Source organism: Crotalus tigris, unplaced genomic scaffold (genome assembly GCF_016545835.1).
Source record: "Crotalus tigris isolate CLP2741 ecotype Arizona unplaced genomic scaffold, ASM1654583v1 scf7180000018163.1057043, whole genome shotgun sequence".
Classification (NCBI taxonomy): Eukaryota; Metazoa; Chordata; class Lepidosauria; order Squamata; family Viperidae; genus Crotalus; species Crotalus tigris.
In genome coordinates, this window is record NW_024096856.1 from 257499 (window position 1) to 278873 (window position 21375).

The following is a 21375-nucleotide window of genomic DNA, read 5'->3' on the forward strand; positions in this document are numbered from 1 at the left end:
GAAGCAATAATGATCTTCATAGATATCACTAAATTCCTAAACCATAGTTTTGTAGTAAACTGCTATTTTTTTGGTTCACACAACAATCTAAAACACAATGTTATAGACACATTTTTCAGGCTCTTTTCCCAAAGTAGTAAATGAGTTGGCAGTAGTGACCTTGACTAAGTCAACACTTGTCTTTCAGAGATGGCTTTGGAATGTCAAACAAAATCCAATTCTCAAAAGCTTTTAACTTTGATCAGGAATATTTAGCAGTCCCACAAATGTACCCGGAGAACATATTTCGGTATTAAATGCATATTGTGAAACAATACACAAATGGTGTGCAATTCTGGGATTGCAAATGTCACTTTTCTGTGCTATAACTTCCTCACACACCATGTCCATGAAATCCAACCTTTTGTCAAAATGCTTGTCAAACATATAGAGATATATAAACATAAGTACAGTTGTTGTGCTCACCAAAACGAAAGTAAAAGAGGGGACGGTTTGCTGCTGTGCTGTGCGGTGCTGAGCGCTCTCTAGCTGCTGCTTCCCGGATGTCACAGACCCCAATGTTGCTAGTGCGGTGCATCCTTCTTGCTGGCCCTTCACTGTGCTGTAGTCTACACCGTACCGCAGCAGCTCCATTCGCCGCTGTAACAATTTGAAAAAAACTAATTAAATCATGTTTAGTTTTTTTATATTTGTTACAGCCACGAATGGAGTTTCAGCCCCCATGCAGTTGAAGTATGCACACACACAAGTCCCAAAGCAGGTGTACCTGCACATATACATACATCCACCCCCACCCCCAAACATATAAACACATATACAAACATCGTAAAACAGAGCCACATAATCAATTTCCCACTAAGCCAACATTGGTGTTTGTAATGTCAACAAAGCAGCAGCCAGAAGACTGGATGTTGAAATAGTCAAGAGCTGCCTTTTGATTTACAGCCAGTATTACCCAGTATTTTGGGTATGTTTACTCAAAGCGTAAAGGCACCTTATCCAAAGTATTACATGCAGAATTAAATTGTTTTGGTTTAAAGATGTAAAACACCAAACTTTCCCAACAATTGACGCTGCATTTTCCAATAGATCATAGCAAATAGTGATTGAAGTGCAACTAATGGCACTTTAAAACAACATCTTCCCCAAAATGGGCAGGGTAACTCCCTTTGGAAGAATCTAGAAGCAAGCAAGTTTCATCAGAAAAAAACACCAATTTTGTCTGGAAAGTGCTGAAGACAGAAATATAGGAACAAAGACTATGACAAATACATAATCTCCTGGCTCTAGGAAGCAGTAGTGTGCAACTTTAGCAGCTGCTCATTCTGTTGGCATAACAAAATGAGAGAACTGCATAAGGGCATCTCCTAACATATTTTTCCCAACCAACTTTGTTTTAGCAGAAATAGCTAATGCATGACAAATTCCATAAATCTGGCAGGGGATCTTTGAAACTCTACTGAATGTGTTAGCAGATACTGAACTTAGTATTCTAGCAATCACATTTGTTTAAAGAGTAAGAATGCTAGAAAACTAAAAAAGGTTGGAGAGTTTATCTGCCGGATTTCTGATATCTGAGAAATCAAGTTTTTTTATCCTTCTACTTCAGATTGGCAAAAGCATTTGTGTGAACTGCTTCCCAAAAAAAGGAAAACAAATTATGCAAAAATACTTACTTTATTTGCATAATGGGACAGGTAAATTATATGGTATTTTCTTAGAGTAGGATTTTGAATTTCTTGGCAAACAAAATTATTTTTCTTAAAATAATGTAACAAAAATTTGGACTGTTTTAGCTAAAAAATTAGTTGCCAATAGATTGTTGGACTCCTCTGAAGGACAGATTTTGACCTTCGTATATTCTGTTCATGGCTTAAATTCTAAAATGAGAAAAGTAGGGCTCAAATAATTAAATGGTTTTGTATATGGAGTAGCCTTTTCTAAGTTAATTTTCTGTGTGAATAATGGTTAAAAATGTCATATTATTTATACTTGGTTTGGAAGAATACTAAATTTGTGAAATCCCATTTGTGATCTTCCAGATTGCAGCCTGGAGACTATGTAAATGTAAGTGAAAGTTGTTTTAGAGCTTATTATTTGTCACTACATGATATGGAGATCAGACTGTAAATGCTTCATGAAGTTTCTCCATCAAGTCTACTGGATGGAATTCAGCAATTGCAAGTGGCAATAATGCAACCATGAGATTCTGGGACAATCATAAATGCCCAGTAGTTGTAAAATGCCCAAATTTTGATCTCATAACTGTGGTGACACTGCCACAGTCATAAATGTAAGGGCTTGTCATAAAGTTAGCTTTTCATTGCAGTCATAACTTTGAACAGCTGCTTGATAAGTGAGGACTACTTGTATATGTGGAGTTACAGTGGGGAAGATCCTGGCAGTAAAATTGCAAGTGAAGATCTCTTGATCACAAACGACATCGTAAGTTTAGTAAAATCATGCAATGTTTTGTTTAATGACCACATTGCTTAGCAATGGAGTTTCCAGTCCCACCTATGGTTGTTAAGACAGGACTATCTATAATATACACTGAGGCCAAAAAATATAAGGATAACTCAATGGACAATTCATATTATATTTATGTATGTGTAGATAATACGTCTGTTTGCACTGTGTATGCTTATACAGCAAACATGCATAGTTCTATTTTTTTCTAATCTATGTGTATATTTTAAAGTTACCCTAGTATAGCCTTCCCAATCTGCTGCTCTCTAGTTTACACACACACACACACACACACACACACACACACACACACACACACACTCTTTTTAGGGAGTCATAATCTAAAAGTTAATTGGCCTTGAGGACTGGGTACATCAATGTAAATCTAAAATTTTAAATCCAAAACTAGTTTTGCCAGACAGGAAATTCTGAGAATTAGATGAGCATCATCTACTTAAAACTATTGGCCAAGTTCCACAAAATGCCTTAGTCATCTGAGAGAAAAGGGATACAGCATCCCTCAGAAGGAGAGTTTTGATTCCAGACCTTCCTTTTTTAACCCTTGATTTAGATGCTATGGTGTCACAGGTTCTGGGGAATGTGTACATTTCAAAACCCTTCTTAAATATTTAGAGAAGGACTGGAATCAAATCCTGATACTGCCTTGTTTGGGAAAACTTAGTGAAACCTTTTGAGATTACTGGCAGAGTTCCTACAGCAATTAAATGCACAATATGAGTCCATGCAACCTTTTTGGACCCACATTTTGCTCCCCTCATCCCTATAGAGCTACTTGTTGGTTATGGAAGCGTGCCATTCAAATTCCAGATTATATTATGCCCAAGCAAGACAGGATTTATAAGTAAATGACAAAACTCCTTTAAAGCCAGCTAATAATCCTGCTTGTCTGGATGCAATAAAACCTCATCCTGGATTCAGATGTCATGCAGTATTGAGCTAGTCTGACTCATTCACCTGCTGGCATGAGTGGGAAAATAAGAGGATAAAGCAGGAAGAAATAGGCCAATTAGCCTTGGCTTCCATGCATATGAAAATAAACTATGCGTAGCTGTGCCTTGCTCCTCTTCTATAATACTTATAGAGATTTATTTATATTATTGTAACCTTTCTTTAAGTTATAAATGCATGGCTTATATAAAGTATTTTGCTCCATTACTGGGTTTTTTTCTTTCTCTTATTAAGGGAGAAAGAAAGGGTTGAAACCAAACCTAATCAGATATCATTGATCAACTAATAGTATTCTGAACAGGTTTTATTTATGTGTATGTGTGTGTGTGGGGGGGGAGCTACTAGACTCAGGAATCATAGAGGGAAGGGGAAGACACTCATAGAATCATAAAATCATAGGGCTAGAAGGGACCTTGGAAGTCTTCTAGCCCAAATTCCTGCCCAAGGGAGTTGGACTTGAAAATACCTGTTATACTCTAAACAGCCTACAATTGCAAGCACAGAAAGAAACTGGCCAGCAGGCAACAAAGATGTAAATCCCTTTTAATACCTTGGGCTATTTAAAAAAAACATACAACATTTGATTTTTGAGAGTTGTCCGGTTGATCCATATCATAGATCCAAACAAAGAAATTTCACTGCATTGTGAATGAAATAATCACCTATTTCTCATCATTTAATTTCTGATACTATTATGTGGACCACAAAGAAGTGGGCCAAGATGAATGCTGTCAGTTGTCCCAAATACTGATATCTGAGATAGCCCTGTCTAATTGGACACCTTCCAGTTGAATTTTAAATACATCTTCCAAGATTCCTCAGCCATGCTAAGCAGCTGGGCAGTTTTGGAAGAAGCAGATCCAACAGATTAGGGAGGAATAATTAGAGCACAGTTGGTCTGAGATGTACTGTCTCTAAAACTGGAAGGACATGGGTTTCAGGAGTTTCATTCTTATCTGTAAGATCACCACCAGAGAAAGGCAATGGGAAATTTCTCTTTGGCTCCAGGATGCTTAAATGTCATCTACTGAGGAGTTCTAGGCTTTCTCTTGTTCTGTTCAATATTTGGACTGCAGTGTCCACAGAATGGATTTGTCTATCTATCTCTCCTTTCTCATTTTCTCCAAAATCTGCAGATATTCCTTAGTAGGTAATGATGGATTAAGTGGGGTCAATTAACTGGAGTAGAGTCCACTTAAGACAGAGATATTGTGGACAGATGTTTTTCAGGCCAGTAATTCTGAAGGTTGCTTGTCATGAACGAGGTAGCATTCCTTCCAGTTCTTCAGTTCCAAATTTTACATTTTGGACACATTCTATAAACATAGTCTGCTCACCATGTCTACTTCTGGAAATATCCATTTCTTTAGGAAAGTAGGAAGGGAAGATGGGCAGTTTAGAAGTATAAAATATAAATAAATAAAATCTTGTTGATTTTAAATTTGAAATAATTAAATTATTTTCAGATATTATCTAATTCCATAATTTTAGTTGAAAATAGTTATACTTTTCAACAATCATCTCGCTCCATTTACCATGTGATTCCTATTGCTGCGTGATAGTAGCATGGTTAGAATGCAGTATAGCTGGCTAACTCTGCCTACTGTCAGGAGTTAGAGCCTGACCAGCTCACAGTTGACTCAGCCTTCCATACTTCAGAGACTAGTAAACTGAGGACCCAGATTATTGGGGGCAATATGCGGACATTTGTAAATGGTTCAGAGAGTGCTATATATAAGCAGTATATAAGCCTAAGTGCTAGTGCTATGAATCTGGGATGGGAATGAGAAGAGGTGCACACCTGTGCCATATATTTAAACAAGGAGACGAACATTTGTCCACAAGAACTAGCTAGTGGGAGGAACTGACACACATTACACAATAGTGACAGATTCTTTTGTGCCTCCAGATAATAAACTCTTTACAATGCACATTAACAGATTGTTGTAATGATTAATACACATGACAATTCCATGCACTACTTCTAAATGTCTACATACCTGGAGGTTGTGGCAAGTAGGCCCCAATTAATTTTGATCTCTTCTTTTCATAGCCCTTCTGTGTGATGTCACCTGCCAAAGAAAGCAAAGAAAATCAAGACCAGTTTTAATGCAGAAAGAACTCATCCACTCAAGTCAAGGTAGTAACTGCTTTCCCATTGTGCCATTGTTTGTTTTGATGATCATAATGAATAAATGGTTGAAAATATATTATTTCCATTCTGACTCGAAAAGATAATTTATGCTAGAACCATTTTTGGCAACTAAATTCACAGTGTAGTTTTCTGCCGATTGTGAAAGTCCAAGATTCAGAGGGCTGTATTGTCACTGCGATATTCTGTCTTATAAAAATACAGCAGCTTTCATTATGATAATCAACAGTGGATTATATAGGATATTTGAGTTGGTAATGGCTGGCAAAGGACATTGCCAATTAGCATTTTCCACCCCTATTAATGGGATTCTTTAATCAAGCATGAAGGATGCACAAAAGATTTGGAACTGTTGGTACATTATTGAAATAATAGTATTGTATAAACATTTGGCTAAGCTTTTAAGAGCTACTTGAAGTCAAAAATGCAAAACATCAGTTGCATCAAACGTCTCAAGTCCAGGCTATAAAAAGATACTATTTCTATCCCTTCAGCCATACAGTTGAGAAGATTTTTTTTGACAGATCAAATACTATGTCCTAAGATGCACCAAAAGCAAAAATGAAGACAGGAGCATTAATTGACTGGTTTTGCTAGTGAATTGCAAAGCTTTGCATGGTTTTATTCTATTCTCCAAATGCAGATCTTGAGCTGTCTGAAAATCTAGGAAACTCCAGTCCCAGAGCCTCAAGAGGATGACAAGTTTATTTATAAAATGGTGGGGCAATAGGATAGGTCATTCATTCTGAATAAATACAACTTTATTCAGCTTTCCTCAACTGTGTCTTCCAGTAATTTCCATTTAGTGGCAAGCTACTTCAAAACTTTAAAATACTATTTTATTACTTTCATTTCTTGATTATTTGGATTTATCAGTTGCTTCAACTGCTCTAAGCAGAGTATTCAGCACATCCATAACAAGAGTGAATACAGTCCATACAGTTAATCCTTGATTTATGACTGATCCTTTAGTGACTGTTTGAAGTTATGACAGATTTCCTAAAAGCTACTTATGTGACTATGATTTTCAATGCTAATTTCTGGTGTTTACTTCTGGTTTCCAGCAAAAACAACCAGTGAGTAAAATGCAGCCTCTTAATGATCATTGCATTCACTTAATGGCCAGCACATAAAATGTCATAAAATTGGTTCTGGTCCTATGGCATCTACTTAATGACTGCAACAACAATTTGAACCAGAATTACAGTTGTAGGCCGAGGACTACCTGTATCTTAATTTAGGAGTTAATAACCATTAATCCAAGTGCACCAAGAAAACTCTAGGCATAAACAATCAGAAAAGACAGGGAGAACATTTACATCAGGCCCTAAAAGCTTCTTAGGAGAAAAAAAACTTGATCTCTCTAAAACCCTTGGAGCTCTTCTAATTCCAAGGGGAAGGAAGAAGACGGGATACTGTTATGTAGACATGGGATAGCACAGAGAAAAACCACCATTATGGCTACTAACAGTTTTTCAATTTGCCAATTTGCTATGTGATACGAACAAGAAAAAATAGGGTTGCAAATAGCTATAGCCATTTGCAAATTGTTAGTACCATAGTTAGTAAATTTAGATGAAGGTGAACTTCAAAAAGAATGCAAATGACCAGCTGTCTGCAAGGAATATAAATCCTTCCATTCCTTGCCATCCAGTCAGAGCTGAAGAAGCTCCTTGGATAAGAAGGCCACACTTGGAATACTGCATCCAGTTTTGGTCACCACGATGTAAAAAAGATGTTGAGACTCTAGAAAGAGTACAGAGAAGAGCAACAAAGATGATTAGGGGACTGGAGGCTAAAACATATAAGGAACGGTTGCTAGAATTGGGTATGTCTAGTTTAACGAAGAGAAGGACAAGGGGGGACATGATAGCAGTATTCCAATATCTCAGGGGCTGCCATAAAGAAGAGGGAATTAAGCTATTTTCCAAAGCACCTGAAGGCAGGACAAGAAGCAACGGGTGGAAACTAATCAAGGAGAGAAGCAACCTAGAACTAAGGAGAAACTTCCTGACAGTGAGAACAATTAATCAGTGGAACAGCTTGCCTCCAGAAGCAGTAAATGCTCCAACACTGGAAGTTTTTAAGAAGAGACTGGACAGCCATTTGTCCGAAATGGTGTAGGGTTTCCTGCCCGAGCAGGGGGTTGGACTAGATGACCTCCAAGGTCCCTTCCAACTTTACTACTATTACTATTACTACTATTACTATTACTAAGAAGTGAAATGTCTTTGAAAAATAACAAGAAACTCCAGTTGCCTTTGGGACAACCATGACCTAGAAGATTGAGAATCTCCATTGACTTTCATCTATGACCCCACCATTTTGATTTTTTTTACTCCGTACTCTGTGGATCTTCCTTCTAGACTCAGCAAGTCACACCATCCTTTGCACATCTACTTGAAAAGCCTCAACGCATCTGCATAGAAGACTGAAGACTTTTACTTGGATAAAACAGCGAAACTTTTTGAATCAATAAGAAAAAGAAGTAGAGCTGCCATGACTCAACATCCAGTCAATTTATCTGCATAGGTTCCTCTGACATATAAAATAATAATAATTTCTAAATAAGTACTCTGCACTAAAAGTCCTGTGACATTTTGAAGACAAACAAATCTACATAAATTAAGTCATATTTGGAAGTTCAAGCTGTTTAGAAAGAAAACAGTGGGAGAAAATAACTGATGGACTTTTTAAAAGTTTGTAAGACAGGCATTTCAGTTCATCTCTAACGGTAGAGATGTGGACTGGTGGAAGAATCTCATCCCAGAATTGAGAATACAGCAGTCTCAACTTAAAACCACAACTGAGCCCCAAATTTCTATTGCTAAGCAAGACAGTTGTTAAGTGTGTTTGGTCCCATTTTATGATCCTTCTTGTCGTAGTTGTTAAATGAATCACTGCAGTTGTTACTAAGTTAGTAAAACGGTTGTTAAGTGAATTTGTCTTCCTCATTGACTTTGCTTGTCAGAAGCTCACAAAAGATGATCATATGACCCTGAACATTGCAACCATCACACATACATGCCAGTAGTCAAGAATGTAAATTTTGATCATGTGACCACAAGGATCCTGCAACGGTCCTAAATATGAAAAACGGTCACAAGTCACTTTTTTCAATGATGTTGTAATTTTGAATATCACTAGACAAATGATTGTCAGCTGAGGCTACCTGTATTATCAATTTCTTGGCAACCATATTTCGAAGAAAACTTACACTTAAGCAACATACTGTGTTCTCAAAGATAAGTGGTGGCTGCTGGCTTGTTGCCAAATGCTCTCTGCAAATTCTCTAGGCAAAATGTGCATAGCAAACTGTTTATGTGATTTCATACTAATAATAACATATTTAACAGGTTGAAATAGGGAAGATGAATAGTAGAGGACCTGCTTGATTTTGGGAACACCACAGATCTTCTCCACTTTCATGTGGAGGTAAACTTCAAGCTCCCATAATTCCTATTAAATTGGTTGGGCAATTATGAAATTCTCTCTGTCTAGAACAGGGGTCCCCAATTCCTGATCCGTGGACCAGTACCGGGCCACAGCATGCCAGCAACTGGTCCACACAAACAAACAAAGCCCCATCGATGGGATGCAGGCAGCACATAAAACCATGCCCCCTCCGGTCTGCTGAAAAACCTCTCTCCATGTAACTGGTCCCTGGTGCCCAAAACACTGGGGACCTCTGGTCTAGAGAATGCTGGTTGGGAAGGCTACCGTAAAGTTGCAGCAGATAGTATGAAGACTCCCTACCGAATTTTTTTCTGGGGCTGGCACCATTTGAAGAAAAAAAAAAAACAACCTTTCAGCCAAGTGGACAAAATAATCTGACTTTGTAGAATGTATGGTCTCCCATTACATCATTCTAACTCGTATTCCCCCAAACACATTTATTTTGGCAGAATGAAAGCAAAACTCTCCAGTAATAATTCAAAAATAAAAATGTTGTCAAAAGTAAGAAATCTGGGAGACACCACCCTGGAACTGCCCTGAAGTTGTTGAATAGCTCCACATAAGGATTTAACTAAAGACAAACATCTTCAGATGGAAAACAAAAACTGGTTGTAATCAAGATTCGAGCATATGCAGATCATGAAACCAAAATACAGATTGGGGGTGGGAGAAATCTTATATCCCAAAGTCTGAGGATTTCAGACGAAAAGTCAGCTTCCATCCTCCCAATCTATTTTTATCCTCCAAATATTCAAGTTGCTGTACAGCTTGTTTGCTGCCAATGACTCAAATTTACTGTCAGCATCTTGACAAGAGAGATTCGAATGGAACAACGTTCCTCATAAATGAGTGCTATGACTCACTAATTTCTCCCACTGATGATGCAGAGTCTCTCCGTCTGCCCTTCCAAAAATACACAAGGAGACAAGGGATTACAGCTTGAAGGAAGCAATCTGCAGAAACGCACTGGGAGGGGAAAAAACACACCCAAACCAAGGGAGATGCATTTTGCAGCCTTGCCAATATTCGGATCAACAACTAGACTGATTGTACAGCTTTAAGAGGCTTTTGGACTACTAAAACCACCATCTGAAAGCTATTCAGTAAACAACTCTTGACATCAGGAAGGGTTTCAAGAGCAATGGTTGGATGGTTATTATTGTGGAATCCAACTAGGGTAATGAAATGTCTGCAAGAAAACAATCAAGCTCAGAGAGCACCAAAGACTCCATAGTTCAACCCTGAACTACAAATATTCACTGCTAGTAGATACAATATTCAGAACATATATAAAACTAGCAGTATGGATGAACTGGTTATTTGGATTCCATCTTTCAACCTGGAAAATAATTCAGGATCAGTTCTTCTCCAGTATAATCTGAATATCATCCATTTGGGGCACATAAATGAAAAAAAATCAGAATAATAGTTAGTAAAAGATATAATGGAGATCATCTTAATAATAATAACATCCTAATAATAATAATAAAGTTGGAAGGGACCTTGGAAGTCATCTAGTCCAACCCCCTGCTCAGGGAGGAAATCCTATACCCTTTCAGACAAATGGCTGTCCAGTCTCTTCTTAAAAACTTCCAGTGTTGGAGCATTCACCACTTTTGGAGGCAGGTTGTTCCACTGGTTAATTGTTCTAACTGTCAGGAAGTTTTTCCTTAGTTCTAAGTTGCTTCTCTCCTTGGTTGGTTTCCATCCATTGCTTCTTGTCCTGCCTTCAGGCGCTTTGGAAAATAGCTTGACTCCCTCTTCTTTGTGGCAGCCCCTGAGATATTGGAACACTGCTATCATGTCTCCCCTCGTCCTTCTCACCATTAAACTAGACATACCCAATTCCAGCAACCATTCCTTGTATGTTTTAACCTCCAGTCCCCTAATCATCTTTGTTGCTCTTCTCTGTACTCTAGTTTCTAGAGTCTCATCATCTTTTTTACATCGTGGTGACCAAAACTGGATGCAGTATTCCAAGTGTGGCCTTACCAAGGCATTGTAAAGTGGTATTAATACTTCACGTGATCTTGATTCTATCCCTCTGTTAATGCAGCCTAGCACTATACTGGCTTTTTTGGCAGCTGCAGCACACTGCTGGCTCATATCTAAGTGATTGTCCACTAGGACTCCAAGATCCCTCTCATAGTTACTACTATTGAGCAAGGTACCCCCTAAACTATACCTGTATGTTTGATTTTTCTTGCCTAAATGTAGAACTTTACTTTTTTCACCATTGAATTTCATTTTGTTAGATAGCGCCCAGTGTTCCAGTTTGTTCAGATACTCCTGTATCTTAAGTCTATCTTCTGGAGTGTTGGTTATTTCTGCCAGCTTGGTGTCGTCTGCAAATTTGATGAGTTCCCCATCTATCCCCTTGTCCAAATCATTGATGAAGATGTTGAAGAGCACTGGACCCAGAACAGAACCCTGGGGCACCCCACTACACACTTCCCTCCATGTAGATGCAGTTCCATTGAAGACTGCACACTGAGTACGGCCGGTCAGCTAGTTACAAATCCATTTGGTGGTGATGCTGTCTAACCCACATTTTTCTATCTTATCAAGTAGTAGGTTGTGATCTACTTTAACAAATGCCTTACTGAAGTCCAAGTAAATTATATCCACAGCATTCTTCTAGTCCACTAATTTTGTCATTTGGTCAAAGAATGCAATAAGGTTTGTCTGGTATGATCTGTTTTTGACAAACCCATGTTGGCTTTTAGTAATGACTTTGTTTGCCTCTAGGTGTTACTGATTTGTTGTTTGATTTTCCAGAATCTTTCCAGGTATTGAGGTCAGGCTGATAGGTCTGTAATTTCCTGGATCCATTTTTCCCCCTTTTTTGAAGATGGAAACTACATCAGCTCTTTTCTAGTCATCTAGCAGTTCCCCAGTACTCCAGGATCTTTGAAAAATATAGTTCAGTGTTTCTGAGATCACATCTGCTAGTTCCTTGAGAAACTGGGGGTGTAATCCATCTGGTCCTGGTGATTTGAACTCGTCTAGTCTGGATAAGTGCTCTCTTACCATTTTCTTGCCTATCTTAACTATCTTAATCTATTTTTATGGTACTGTTTTTGATGGGTTGGACTGTTTTTTCCTTTTGTGTAAAGACAGATGCAAAAAATGAATTAAATAGTTCTGCTTTCTCCCTGTTGGTCACCTTCTTGCCACTTTCCCCCACTAATGGACCAATCATTTTCTTAACTTTTTTCTTGTTTTTTACATGTTGAAAGAAGCTTTTTTGTTATTTTTGACTTTGGTCACAAGCCTTAGTTCATTTTGAGGCTTAGCTTTCCTCACTTCATCTTTGCAGGCTCAGACTATTTGCTGATATTCTGCTTTAGTTATGTGCCCCTCTTTCTACTTTTTATACTTGTCCTTTTTATCTTTCAATTTATCAGAAAGTTCTTTATGCAGCCATGCTGGTTTCTTTTGAAAGCTGTTATTTTTCTTCTTTGTTGGTATTGTGCTAGACTGGGCTTTTATTATCTCTTTTTTCAAAATTTCCCAAGTTTCTGGAGTTGTTTTCCCCTTGAGGATTCTCATCCATGGCATCATTCCCAAGCTCTAAGTTTATTGAAATTAACTCTCTTAAAATCCAAGACTCTAGTTTGACTGTGTTCTATTGCTTGTGCTTCCAGAATGTTGAATTCCAATATTGCATGATCACTCGCCCAGAAGGTTCTTGTGGCTTCAACACCTTCTATCATTCCATCTCCTTTAGTGAGGATTAGATCCAATATGGCTACTCCCCTAGTTCCCTTCTCTACTTTTTGGGAGACAAGGTTGTCTGCTAGGTTTGTCAGGAATCTGTTTGATCTTCTACTTGGTGCAGAATTTGTTTCCCAGTTGATGCAGGGTAGTTAAAATCTCCCATTACTATTGTGATGTGCTTCCTACATACCTTAGTTAGCTGACTAGCAAAAAGTTCATCTATTTCCTCTGTTTGGTCATTTTTTTCTCCCTTTTATATTGATCCAAATGCATTCAAGACAGTTTTCATCATTGTTGTGCTCTATTTCTGTAGAGGTGTAGTTATTTCTTATATAGAGATCAACTTTACCTCCTCTTTTATTTAGTCTGTTTCTTTTAAATAATTTAAATCCCTCTAACTGTGTGTTCCATTTGTGGGTTCATCCCACCATGTTTCCGTAATGGCAACAATATCATATCTGCCCTCATTTACCTGAATTTCTAGCTCACCCTGTTTACTGTTCATACTCTGTGCATTGGTGTATAGACATTTGAGTCTTTTATGACTAAACCTGTGTGGTGCCTGAGTTCCCCTATTTTCTTACCACCTGTTTGGTTAGTGCACTTGGTGTGGCACTCACTATTAAAAGCTTGATTTTGCTTGACAGCAAGGTTAATATTCTTGTCCACAAACATGTCTATGTTACATGCACTGCTAACTCTGTAATTTTTAGATTGCTGGGAACAGGGATGTTCTGTATCAATTAACTCACTGTCCCTGTTTAGTTTAAATATTGCTCCAGAAAATCTGTGAGTTTATTGCCAAGTAACTTAGTCCCTTTCTTTGATGGATGCAAACCATCTCTTTTGTACATTGTTTCATTGGACCAACTACAGACATTGTGACTAATATAACCAAAGCTTTCCCCTTTACACCACTCCTTTAGTCACATATTAAATTTTGCTATATGCTGGCCTTTTCCATTTTGCTCCTTATACACTGGTAAAACCTCTGAAAAAGTAAGCCTGCAGCCTATCCTTCTGAGTTCCTGCCCCAAGCTTTGGAAATCATTCTGCACAGAGAGTACATCTTTTTGGGACAGATCATTAGTGCCAAGATGTACAATAGCATCCACATCACAGTCCTTGCTGTCATTGATTATTTTGAAAATATGCTTCTTGTCCCTACTGGCAGTAGCACCTGGAAGACATCTGACCTCTTTCGAAACCTCTGTGTCCTTTCCTAAATTTACATCCCTTATAATTGAATCACCAACCAGAAGGTGGCTTCTCTTTTTGGATGTCTTTCTGTTCTTGTATGACTGATGTGTAATACCTGATTTGCACTTCTCCCTGTTGAAAACAAGTTTTTCATCTTGGACCACAATCGCTTGCTTATTTGAGTTATCATCACAAATACTTTTACCCGTCTCCTTAATGTCCCTATTAAGGTCAGAAAGGGCATTGTATCTATTGTGCAGGGACACAGCAAAAGCTTTGTGTTTATGGTTTACAGCTCTCACCCTGCCAGATCCCATGGTTGTCCACACTGCCCTTCTCCTGCAGGATCTTTATGGTAGAGGGGGCTGATAGCATGGAGGCTCAATAGAGTAGAGGGGCTGAACTGGACACATAATTGCTGCCTGAAGAGCACAGATTACGGACCTTAGATAAATAATCTATCCTTGTAGACTAGTGATTTGTTTACAGATAGGATAGTTTCCCAAGTTTGAAAAGTGTACTGCGAAAGACAGCTGCAAAATAAGTGTTGCACTGAACTAAGCCAGACATTCTGAGATACAAGGAATCACAGATGCACTTGCCCTGAATACCGCTGCTGTTTTTTATTTTTAATTAGTAGCAATTCCCAGCAACCTCTGGGCAGTTTAAATGCAATGGAGGTCCAATCAGCAGGGCCTCAGCTACTTTCCTCCTCCCACCTCCTTCTTTTCAACTCACAGTTTGTAGCAATTCCCAGCAAGCTCTGGGCAGTTTAAATGCAATCATATTTTATTTTTATTTATTTATATCCTAGCTTTATTATTTTTATAAATAACTCAAGACATGCCTATGGCGGGACGAGAATTCGTAATCTCCAGGTTATTGGCCCCAAATCAACCAGCCAATTAAGGCAGGACTAGAACTCACAGTCTCTTGGCTTCTAGTTTGGTGCTTTCAGCAGTAGACCAAACTAGCTGTCACCTTTGCAAAAGAATTTACCATAGCTCAAAACTCCTTACATTTTTCTATTATTTACCTAGAGACTGTTTCTTTTCTTTTTTTAATGTTCTTTTTCTTTCCTTTCCCCCCCTTCTAATAGATGAATAAAAGATTCTGAAATTTAGAATATGCAATTCATTTCAAAATTCTCAAAAAGGCCAGCAGTTTTAATTCCTCTTTCTATCCCAATAATGAAATACACCAAAAAAGGAGGAAACCAATTTTCATTATTCACTGATCATATTTAAAACTATCCAAACTATGCACACACACATATAATTACATACACACACACTCACACACACACACACACACACACACACACACACACACACCTGATTCTTGTATCTTTAGCAATAAATATCTAATAATGAACATCTAATTTTCAGCCAACTGGTTTTATCATTTATATTAAGAGGCAACACTAAACAGAATTTTACTCCAGTGTTTCTTAACATTGGCAACTTTATGATGTGCGGACTTCAACTCCCAAAATTCCCACACATAAAGAATTCACCATTGTGGGAATTATAGTTCACACATCGTACACTTAGTTATACCAAGGTTGAGAAACACTGTTTTAGTTATACATTTGCTTGGTTAGGAATTTAGAGTGTTATATATCTAACTGAGAGAGGGCTTCCTATATCTCAGCCAATCTCCTGTTCAACCTCAGCTTCGTCAATTTTCCAGTTTTTCTTCTTGTCTTAAATCCTCTATTAGTTCAGGACATCTAACAGATGAATCTTATTGCCACCAGTCCAGTTCAGCTTCACTGAGGATTATCCATCCATTCATTTTATCTAGATCATCTTATGAAAGATTCTAATATTTGGACAACCAGATGACAGACTAAACTGTCATGATTTTGGCTAAAAGCCACAATGGCAAATGTATTTCATCAAATGTAAATATTCTCTGCCATGACCACTGTGTGGTCCAATTTCCTTAAGAAAGAAGCATTTGTACCACATGGCTTTCGTGGCTCTGATTACTGTGATATATAAACACAACTTAGCTTAACAGGGAAGCTTTCCATTCTCAATGTTTATTTCATTTATTTGAAGCTTAAACAGACACTTTATGTAATGAAAGCAAGTCACTTCCATTTTTGGAATTTTACACCCATTAGGATCACTCCTATTGTCATCCTCTTTCATTTCTTTATACGGCTGATGGGTTATTTTTGAAATGTAGGTTTTTTAAAAAAAAAAAAGTCTATTTTTTCCCAGCTGCAGGAAAAAATTTCTTTCATCTCTTCACTGGATATTTACTCAGTTCAAATCAGATCTGCCCTGCTATATCAACAACAAAAACTGGAAATAATAATGATGATGATGATGATAGTAATAATAGTAATAATAATAGTAATAATAACAAGAAGAAGAAGAAGGAGGAGGAGGAGGAGGAGGAGGAGGAGGAGGAGGAGAAGAAGAAATATTCAACTAAGCTATTTTTTCACAAGTACTATTAGATGTATTCCTTTATTCACAATTACTGTATCTGTATGCCACTTTATCTTAGGTATCTTTCAAGAGTGTATCAAAATCATCAACAAAATTTAAATAGCTAGCATCTTAAATCTGTCTTCCAATCTCATTCACCAAAAGCTCTGAAGTAGGGGAAGATCTTCCTAGGGACCATGGGGTCAGCAGTTCCACTGGAAGAATGATACCACTGAAAAAGCTGGTTTCTGCATTCCCACCTTTCTGATTCTGTACGGGTACGTGACCCATTGCATCTTTTCCTGAATAGATTGTGCTAGGAGAGCAAATTCTACCAATAGAAGTTGGCCCCAGATATAACAGGCACTGTTAAGTGGGAATGACTTATAATTTGGACCCCAAAAGCTTATTACCAGGATAGATTTTCCTTATATAGTTCCTTTTCTAAGTAAAGAAGCTTGCATTTGTTTCTATTTAATTTTGTTCTCTTATTTTCAATCTATTTTCCTAACTTAGTTATGATTGGTTTAAATTTGATATCTTTTCTTCCTGGGTATTAGCTATCCCCCTCCATTTTGTGCAGATGGCAAAGTTTCCTTCTACTTCTTAATTCTAATTCAGGTGATTAATAAAAATAAGGACAGGACTCAGGAATGAACCTTATGGCATTCCACTTGATAATTGGAGTTATTACGAATCTACTAAGACAGCCATTACCGGAACTCTTTGAAAATACATGCATCTATTCAGCCACATAATTGTCATGTCATCCATCTCCCATTTCTCTGTTCTGATAATCAAACTGTCAAATAATACCCTGTTAAGCACTTTGCTTAAATCAAGGTATATTATGTCTATGTAATAATATCCCACATATATGGAGAAAGTAACTCAAAAGAATGGAAATAAAAAATAGAACTTATAATTGTTTGTCGGCTCAATCATGCTCTAAAAACTAGCTTTCCCCTTAAGCTTTCCCAGGTCTGTGTTTGCATATATAGGCATGTTTCCATATATGCATGCAGATATATCCATGTCTGCACATATTTTCATATCATTGAGTTGTTGTTGACTCCTGGCAATGCCTGGAGAAGTCCCTGCAGTTTTCCTGGCATGATTTTTCAGAGGAGGTTTGCTACTGCCTGCTTCTTAGGGCTAAGAGAGAGTGACCTGCTCAAATCCAGCAAGCTTTGTGCCTAAGGCAGGACTAGAACTCACTGACTCCCAGTTTCTAGCCTGATGCTTTTAGCTTACATCTCTCCCTCTCCCTCTCTCTCTTCTCAATATACACTCAGAGACATGCTGCATTACTACAAAATTGTGCTTTCTGGTATAACTATTTAATTTTATTTTGTTCCTTAACTTCAATTATGTTACTGTTCTTATTATGAAGACAATCGTTTCAAAAGGTTATTCAGACAATACCAGGAAGAGTTACCAAGAATTACTATTAATTTACTAGCACTCCGGAAAAATGGCATCGAGACTGCTTATGTAGAATATTTTAATGTATGAAATTAGAATAACTGAAGTGTTATGTTGTAAAATGGCATTTCAACACTTTATTTCCTGGTAACTAATTAAAGATCCAAATACAGGCTGCCAATTTGATCAGAATTGTGCTATTCTCCCTCTATCACCTTTACTTAAGCATCACTAAGACAGTGATGGCGAACCTTTTAGAGACCAAGTGCCCAAACCGCAACCCAAAACCCACTTATTTATCACAAAGTGCCAGGGCCACAACAGCATTGTGTTGCCCACAGGGGGGGCATGGGGGCGTGGCCCACTGGGTGGGCATAGCTGCGGTTGTCATGGCAGACTAGGTGGGCATGGCTGGGGTGGGCATGGCCACCTCAATATTGTTCATGGGGGGACGCCTGTGGGGCTGGGCAGGGTTGGGGGAGATCCAGGGGAGTCTCTGGCGGGTGGGGCAGTAGGCAGGAGACCCAGCATAGTTGGGGGAGAGGCAAGAAATCCTAGCTGGGACTGGGGGGGCCATGGCGCCGATAGGGATCTGGCTTTCCCTGCTTGGGGTGGCCTTTGGCTTGCTGGGCGTGGGCGTGCTCTATTGCTAGCTTGCTGCTTCGCCTCCTTTGTGCTGGGTGGGGCTGCTGCTCTGGGCGGCGGCGGCAGCCTAATGGACCTGCGCAAGCTGCTGGCAGGAGCAGCGTGCGGTGCCCACAAAGAGGGCTCTGTGGGCACGTGCCATAGGTTCACCACCACTGACCTAAGACTACTACAGTCAACAAATAATTTATGAGGTGACAATGGCAAGCTAATCTGTCTACAGATAGTCCTTGACTTACAACCACAATTGAGCCCAAAATTTCTGTGCTAAGCAAGACAGCTGTTAAGTGAGTCTTGGTCCATTTTATGACCTTTCTTGCCACAGCTGTTAAGTGAAGCATTGCAGCTGTCAAATTAGTAAGTAAATCTGGATTCCCTGTTGATTCTGCTTGTCAAAAAGTTGCAAAAGGTAATCACATGACCCAGGACACTGCAACTGTCATACATATGAGCCAGTTGCCAAGTGTCCAAATTCTAATCATGTGACCATGGGCATGCTGCAACGGTTGTAACTGTGAAAAACTGTCGTAAGTCACTTTTTTCAGTGCTGTTGTAACTTTAAACGGTCAGTAAAATGAATGGTTGTAAGTTGAGGAGTTAAGAAGAAAACTTTGGAAGAATCTATGAGGTCCAGATGTTGAGGCCAGTTTGAAATCGATTTTACTACTAGTGATCAACAGTAAAGGAAGGAGCAGTCAAGAAATATACCACAAACTAGGACTTTGTAAAGTAGACCTGAAGGCCTTGGAAAAGATATTCAGATACCAAGATGTTTACCAATATCAGAATAGTGCAGGCAATTGTTTTCCTGCAACACTTTATAATAGAAAAAGTTGGATTTCAAAAAAAGCAGGGTAGGAAGAATATTGACTCTTTTTAACTTTGCTTTTGGAAAGGCCCCTGAGGAATACCATGAGCAACTAGGAAAACGAACAAATAAATCACCTAACAAATCAACCCCAGAGATCTCACTTGAGGCACAAATGACCAGCTTCAAATTATTCTACTTTGTCATGAAAAAAAAAAATCTATCCAGGTGGTTGCTAAGAGTCAGCACTGACTTGATGACATAAAATCAATCAATCTTAAGATATGTTGAGACATATCAACATCAAATGAAGAGATGCCTCTTCATAAAAAAAACTGAAACCTAGAGATGTGAAGTTTGTTAAAGCTGGAGAAACATTGGATTAGAGAAAATGGGATTTCAACTTTCTTTTTCTTCCCCTCCAATAAAAAATGGATAATATAATATTTCCTAACATATTTTTAAGTCATACATAACTTGGATTTAAAAATTGCTGGTAGGTTGCAACCTACTGCTTAATTAGCAACTATTTTGAAGGCTGTTATTCCATTTTTTTAACCTTTCTAAAACAAATGCTTCAGCAATGCTTCAGCAAATCTGCTACCCAAACTACACCAGGCTGTATTCAGAGTAGATATTCATGGCTCACTACAAGGCTGAACGTTCACATCACCAACACTTCTCACCCATGAAGCAATCCAACAGAAAGGAAAACAAATTACGGTATCTTGCAATAAAATTGCATAAAGAGAACACGTATAGGGCAATTTGTCAGTGTTGCGTATTTTAATCCCAATGCTCTCATTTTCATCATGGTTTCTCAGACTGGAATAGGGACCTTGGCACCTATCAGACTCCAAGATACTTGCTCAAGTATAGCTCTTCTCCATGGTACCAATGCATAAACCTGACTTGATGCTTTCAAATCAAACTGGTAGTAGAACTTCCCTGCATATTCATAACACAAACAATACATTTATATTCATTAAGATCGTAATATAAAATATATAGGGAAATTGGAAAGGGAAAGAAAAAGAAAGGGGAAGGAGGAATGTAGGATAAAGGGGAAGGGGGAAAAACATTGACTTCTAATCTTTTTCAGCACAGTAAAATACATACTAAAATTACAACCTCAACTTTTTACTTTTCCATACATACCTAGTAAATCCTAGACATTTCTATAATAACAAACCAATCTGATCAGCAAATCTCAAACTCAGGATTTCATTTTTTTTTTCTGTTTTGAGCGCAAAGTCTAGAGGTGGTTTCCAAATAGAAACACACTAGACATATTCTTTACTCTGATTAAAACAGTTAATTTTGACATGTCTGTAATTTCATAGGTTTTTCTATTTTTATACATTTATGAGCCATGGTGATTGGAATGCAGTATTGCTAATTCTGCTGACTGCCAACTGTCAGCAGTTTAACTCTCACCAGCTCAAGGTTGTCTTAGCCTTCCATCTTTCTGAAGTCGATAAAATGAGGGGCAATATGCTGATTCTGTAAACTGCTTAGAGAGAGCTGTAAAACACTGTGAAGCGGTATATAAGTCTAAGAGTGCTATTGCTATGAGAAAAAAATGTTTCTTTTTGTTTTCTTTTTTGTCCCCAAACCTCAAGAAATAAGCTTAGTATATTTTGCTAGAAAACTAGAGCATAAGTCACTTTGCTTGTAATAATAGGCAATTATATGGTACATTGTCAGCTTTTGTCAAGAGACAGCAAGATCCTACATATTAAATGATGCTAACTGTGGCAAACACAGTCATTTAAGAGAATAATTTAGTACTTGGAGTCCTTGGATATTTACAAGATGTGAGTCCAGAGAATTGAAATAATCTGAACTGCACTGCAGCTCGTAATACCTCAATTTGAAAACAAGGAAGACTTGATAATAGGTTTTCATTTAGGCTACTGATTATATTTTGTACTGTACGTGAATATTTTAAGCTTCTGGAGAACAACGCAAAGGCCCAAACACTTAGTCAGTGATACGGCAAATATGGAATACTGTTTTCTGCCAAACCAAACATCATTTGCTCTAGAGTTATAAAACATAATGTCTCTCTGTGAGATTTTTCTCTG

The 21375-nt window shown here is 38.1% G+C and overlaps 1 protein-coding gene across 9 annotated transcripts in view; it reads right to left on the reverse strand.

Moving 5' to 3' along the window:
• The window catches only part of DIP2C (disco interacting protein 2 homolog C), a 116510-nt gene extending 110948 nt beyond the window's left edge, over positions 1-5562 (reverse strand). For 7 of the 9 annotated variants that reach the window (XR_005557313.1, XR_005557312.1, XR_005557314.1 and 4 more), the window contains exons 1-2: positions 5439-5549; positions 466-639 (exon numbers count right to left, since the gene is read on the reverse strand). Coding sequence is in view for 4 of the 9 variants with exons in the window: in XM_039348580.1 (XP_039204514.1) it covers positions 466-577 (112 nt within the window). In the remaining 5 variants the exon portion in view is untranslated. Of the gene's footprint in view, positions 1-465; positions 640-5438 lie in introns of all 9 variants that reach the window. The other 2 variants (XM_039348581.1, XM_039348582.1) reach the window with 2 other exon arrangements.
• Positions 5563-21375: the final 15813 nt, after the last annotated feature.